At 57.9% G+C, this 5,310-nt stretch overlaps 1 protein-coding gene across 1 annotated transcript in view; it reads right to left on the bottom strand.

Annotated features, from left to right (window-relative positions):
• SPTBN2 (spectrin beta, non-erythrocytic 2) overlaps positions 1-5,310 on the bottom strand; it is a 48,495-nt gene that overhangs the window by 22,952 nt on the left and 20,233 nt on the right. Inside the window, exons 4-8 of the mRNA XM_006771685.2 lie at positions 2,144-2,295; positions 1,526-1,699; positions 674-765; positions 460-540; positions 13-128 (exon numbers count right to left, since the gene is read on the bottom strand). Of these exons, the coding sequence (XP_006771748.1) occupies positions 13-128; positions 460-540; positions 674-765; positions 1,526-1,699; positions 2,144-2,295 (615 nt within the window). The remainder of the gene's footprint in view (positions 1-12; positions 129-459; positions 541-673; positions 766-1,525; positions 1,700-2,143; positions 2,296-5,310) is intronic.

The following is a 5,310-nucleotide window of genomic DNA, read 5'->3' as shown; positions in this document are numbered from 1 at the left end:
AGCTCTGCCCACCTTCGGGATCCAGGAGCTTGGTGAGCCCCAGCTCCTTCTCGGCCAGGTTGAAGGCGTTCTGTAGGTTGTAGTGGGCGTTACACTTCTTCAGGGACTCGAAATCCAGCAGGTCTGGCCTGGGGCGGGAGGAATACAGAAATATCAGAAACACCAAAGATCCTCAAGAGGAAAGCAAAGCCACCCCTTTCTTTATCCCAAGTCACTGAGTCCACTGTGTCCAGGACCAGGCACCCCAGACCCACACTCATGGCGCCCACGCCCCCGGGTTCCCGTCACAAGCCTTCTTTGCAACACTGCGCCCCCACATCCTGGCTCTTCTCCCAGTGTTCATTCCTCACAACTGCTGTGGAGCTCGTCTCATTGCTCCATCAACATGTGTGCGTGCCCCAGGGTCAGTAACCCACCACCCCAGCAGCTCCGACAGGCCCGCTGACCCCTCCTGCTCACCGGTGCTTATGCACAATGGCGTTGAAGGCCAGCCCGTCTCTCCAGCTGGTGGTGAAGTTGTGCACGTTGACATTGGGATACCTACAGAGACGAGGGAAATCAGGTCCAAGCCCTGGTTCGAGCGAGACTCACGGTTCCTGGGGCCTGCCCTTCGGTTATCGCCCGGGCCCGGTGCCTCCCCCCCTCCAAGGCCACACTCCCTGGGCAGCCTCACCCAGCTGTCTTCATCTGGCACCACAGCAGCAAGGCATCCTTGGCTGACTTCTTCTCCTTGTTGTCTTCTGTTTCCACACTGATGTCTTGGATCTAAGAGGGAAGGAAGGGAGGCGTTGACTCCTGGACAGGGGCTCCTGGAGCTATCAGAGATGCTCAGAGATATGCGACAGAAAACTGCTCTCTAGGTTCCTGTCATAGGGGCGGTAGAGTTGGAGCCGGGGGACCTTTCCTCCTGGGCTAGTGACCACAGAACACGGGGTCAAAGGGATCTGCGGCAGCAGAGTGGGGTGGAGTCAGAACAGTGGAAGCACCCTGAAGTGAAAGGTGCTGGTTCCTGCGGGTGGGGATCTTCGGGTGGGCGAGTGAACATTTGCTGAGAGCTGGGTTTCAAAGGTGAAGCGGACAGAGCCCTGCTTAGGGCTGGAAGGAGCAGAGGAGGCTACATCCGGGGAGACCAGGAGGGTTGTGGTGGCACCAGGACACTGGACTGGCCATGCTCGGAGCATAAGGAGTAGGGTGGCTGCTCTTCTCAGGGAGGTAAGCTGAGTCTGAGGCAGAGGAATGGGCCAGTGACCAGACCCAAGATGTAGTTCTAAAACTCTCCGTGGTGAAGAACCAGTTTGTAAAACGTCCAGTCCCTTGTGGACCCACATGTGGTCCTACTGCCCGTGACCTGGACGTAGACCGGGCCACAGGGAACTTGCCACACCAGTCGCTGCCCTGTTTAGTGAGGAGAGTCCCTGATTGCTACACGGTTCTACACCCTCCACTTGTACACTGGTCACACGCTGGACGGGCAGGGGCTGCGCGGTACAGCACGAGGTGCCGGGCCATGCTCTGTGCGGGGTACCTGGAACCGAAGGATGATCGTCCAGACCAGCCCCAGGGTCAGGCGGTGGTTTCCGTCCACAATGTCATGGGACCCCATGTTTTCCAAGTGCACTTTCTGCTCCTTCAGGAACTGCAGGGCCTTGTCCACATTCTCCAGGCAGTGGATCCGCATGCGGCCCTTCGTGGGCTTTGGCTGTTGAGGGTCAGGGGACACAAAGGCATGGGCCCGTGGGCCTCCTCCTCCTCCCCTCTTACCTTCCCGGGCCCTGCTTTGCACACCTTCCCCATGACCTCCCTCGGGAACACAGGGACCGCCTCAGGGCTGGGCCCAAGTTCACGGAGCCAAAGCTGAGGTTGCAGATGAGGCTCGGGCCAGATTAAGATTCCCAAGGGAATTAACTGCACGCAGAGTGGGTGGGAAAAGAAATGTTTTCAATGGGGCCACTGTTCCTGTCTCCATGAAGCAATGCTCCTGCTTAATCCACGCAGCAAAGCCTCAGAAGGAAACCGTGCTCCGTACCGGGCAGCTACTGCTCTCGCTCTGAGGTGTCACTCTCCTCTCTAGGGGAGACCCCTGCAGATCATCCCCTGGACCACCGCTTCTCAGGCCCCCTCCTCCCTGGTGACCACAGCTCACCAGTGTCTCTCCCGACAGCACCTCGAGGAGCCTCAGGAGGTTACGTCCATCCCGGAGGTCGCTGTACAGGTCGCCCACCCGGCAGGTCACCCGGGCCAGGTGCGAGTTCACCCACTTAGTGAAGGTTTTCTTCTGCACGGCTTCTCGCTCATCTGTGGTGGCAACATGAGGTCATTTCTGTCCTTCAAATACAGTTGTTTCTAATCACCAGTTGGTGCGTTTGTGGGGTGAGGGGTGCCTGAGAGGCAGGAGGTGAGGTCTGGGGAGGGGGAGCAGGGAAGGAAGATGGCCAAAAGGAAAATAACTTAAAAAGCAGGGAAATAAAGAAACGGGAATGTGCTCAGTCCAGTAAGATAAAGGACAAAAATGAGAGGGAGATACAGGCTTTGAGAAGAAAGGATGAAAGAAATTAGAAGCTGTGAAACATGGAGGGAAGGGCTGGGATCTGGGATCAGGGCGCGGCCAGGTAATAGTGGTGCAATGGTTACTTCCGCTATCAGAGCCTCACTTTCCTTACCTATAAAATGGGCATAACACTTTCCGCTTCAACAGGGCCCTGTGCTGATTAAACGGGCCGGGTGTGTAAGATGCTGGGTGAGTCTGTGTTCTACGGGAGCCACCCAAGGCCAAGGACAGTGCCCGCCCGGCAGGCCGTGCGGCTGCTCTCTCTGGGTGGTGGGCAAATGGGAGGGTGCGGACCTACAGAACGGCAGCGGCTCTTGCAAGTGGCTATTAGAACGGTGTGATGTCATAGAGCCTGCAGGCTGCCGGAGCCGCTTGCTCTCCTGGGATAATTTAACGACTGGCTTTTCTGAGGTGGGTTCATTCAATGGGCTGCAAGGGATGTGCCCCCGGGACCCCAACCTTCTGACACTGAGAAGAAAAATAAGATCTTGAACTTGGGAACAGGGAAGAGAGTGAGCCCAAGAAACACGGGGTATGTGTGGGGCGGAGTCAGGCAGAGTCAAGTGCCAATTATCTCAAAAAATGAGGAAATGTCCTGTTGCCTGGCCCACAGGGAGGGGCGTTGCTTGAGGGGATGCTCTTAGATCCCACCAAAAAATAAAAATTAAAAATGTCATCAATGACGAACTGAGGGAAGAAGCTCAGGCCACTGGACGCTGCTTCAGTCACTAAGATTTCCGTCAGTTCTCCCCAGGGGAGCCCAGCGCAAGGATCCAGCCCGAGTGGCCAGGACCTGAACAGTCACTCTTGCTTCCCTCTCAGCACCAGCATCTCAGAAACTGAAAAGACTCATCCCTTAATCTCACATTCCTACGCACCTCACCCACAAAACACACGACACACCCGTGTCTCGTCCTGTCTTTCTTACCTCCAACCCCTGCGCCTGGCCAATCTCGGGGTTTTAACAGCTGCCCGGGACAGCTCGTGCTCTGCAGCACTGCGGGACCAAGGGTGCTTTTGGGGTTCCTTTCAGGGTCTATCGACTAAGCCAGGGATTTCCTGGACCACCGGCCACTCCTGGACCCATGGGACTGTCCATGCCAGGCACAGTGTGGGGAGGCCATGTTGGCACACAGATAGAATGAACGGGGCAGACGTGGAAATAGTGACGGCCGGGAGAGAAATGTGCAAAGCCAAGCACTAGAGACAAAGTGTGACTTCATAAGCGTCCACGGCATCCACACAACCCCCAACCACATACAGCGACTTCCAGAAACACACGGAAATACTGGTGCCAGACGAACACACGCCTGCTCAGACGTATACCTAAGTCTGCCTGCACCAACTCCCTTTGACACACTGCCCAGTTCCCACACACACTGCCTCCCCGCATACTCAGACCCACGCAGAAGCTCAGGGCGCCACTCACAAGCCTGGGTCCCTAGGCCTCCTGGGTCACTCCCCGCTCCTCCTTCCCCAAATATCCCGGCAGGCCTGCGCCTTCAAACCCACTGACAGTGAATGTCTCAGTGAGACCTCGCGGGAGGTCTCCATTTGCTGACACGGGCGCTGCTTTTCTCAGCCTCGCCTGCCGCCTCCATGGTCACTGCATTCACTGGGGGACGCAGCGGGGCCTTGTGGTCACACCCACTCACACGCTCACAGACCCTTCCCGTGAGTGGGTCGCAGCCTTTCCCCCATGCTGTCGGCATCCACGGATTTTCTGGCCACTTGTAATTATTCCCCTGGCATACTGTCTCCCAACACAAACGCCTGAGTCACAGCCAACGCTCCACTCCTGTTCTTCACTCTGGCTCCTCTCCCACGCCCCCAGGATCCCCTCCGCTCCCCTGGGCCCGAGGAGCTCACCTTGAAGCTGTTTGAAGCGTCCTTCCAGCACGCTGGCGTACTGAGCGGGGTTGATGAAGGCAGCTGGCGAGAGCAGGAGGCCCCTGGGGTTCTGAGACCCTTCCACAGCCTCATAGTAAAACTCACCAGCCCCGTTCAGGCTGTGCCCGTGCACCCTGCTCACTCCGTTCCCATTCATGGTGCCCGCTGCCTTCTACACAGCTGGGGGCCCAGAGTCCATGCCCTGCCCGCACAGGGGCAGGGTCGCAGGTTCAGCCTCCCTGGAGCCTGGGATCCCCAGAGGCTGGGGTCCTGGGTGGTGGTGAAGGGGGTGGTCCAAAGATGGTAGAAGTTCAAGAGGTTAGGAAAAGGGGTTACAGGATGTCTGGGATCCCGAACTCCCAGACAAGCAGCAGGGCACACCTGGCTGTGGCGAGAGGAGACAGAGGCAGCTCCAGACAAACAGGTTGGACAGTGCCGGGGGAGGGGTGGAGGCGGAGCCCGCGGCTGGGGCAGGGCCAGGCCCTGTGGGGCGGAGGAGGGACTGCAAGCCTCTAAGAGACCTGCCCATCAGGCCCTGAGTTGCCTAAGAGTCCAGAGAAGCCAAGAGAGGATTCCCCAACCACAGTCCTGCTTCCCAAAGGTTGTCAGCTGTGACAAGGATGGCCCCTCTCTGGGAGGCCCCCCTTCAGGACATGGGCTGTGATCCCCAGCTCAGAGAGCAGAGAAAGAGAAACTCCTTATGTCCCTGTATCTGTGAAATCCGCGTTCTTATCCCTCCCACTTGTTTGTCATCATCGCCTCCAGTCCCACCCCTTTCCTGACACTGGCCCCTGGCCCCCAGCCAGGCCATCCCAGGCCCCCAGTACACCCACTGCTGAGCAATCTACCAGATTCCCTTCCGCTGCCTCTGG

The sequence above is a fragment of the Myotis davidii genome, unplaced genomic scaffold (assembly GCF_000327345.1).
Source record: "Myotis davidii unplaced genomic scaffold, ASM32734v1 scaffold425, whole genome shotgun sequence".
NCBI classification, from domain to species: Eukaryota; Metazoa; Chordata; class Mammalia; order Chiroptera; family Vespertilionidae; genus Myotis; species Myotis davidii.
The sequence above is the reverse complement of the archived record's forward strand: the minus strand, read 5'-3'. Positions and strand labels throughout refer to the sequence as shown.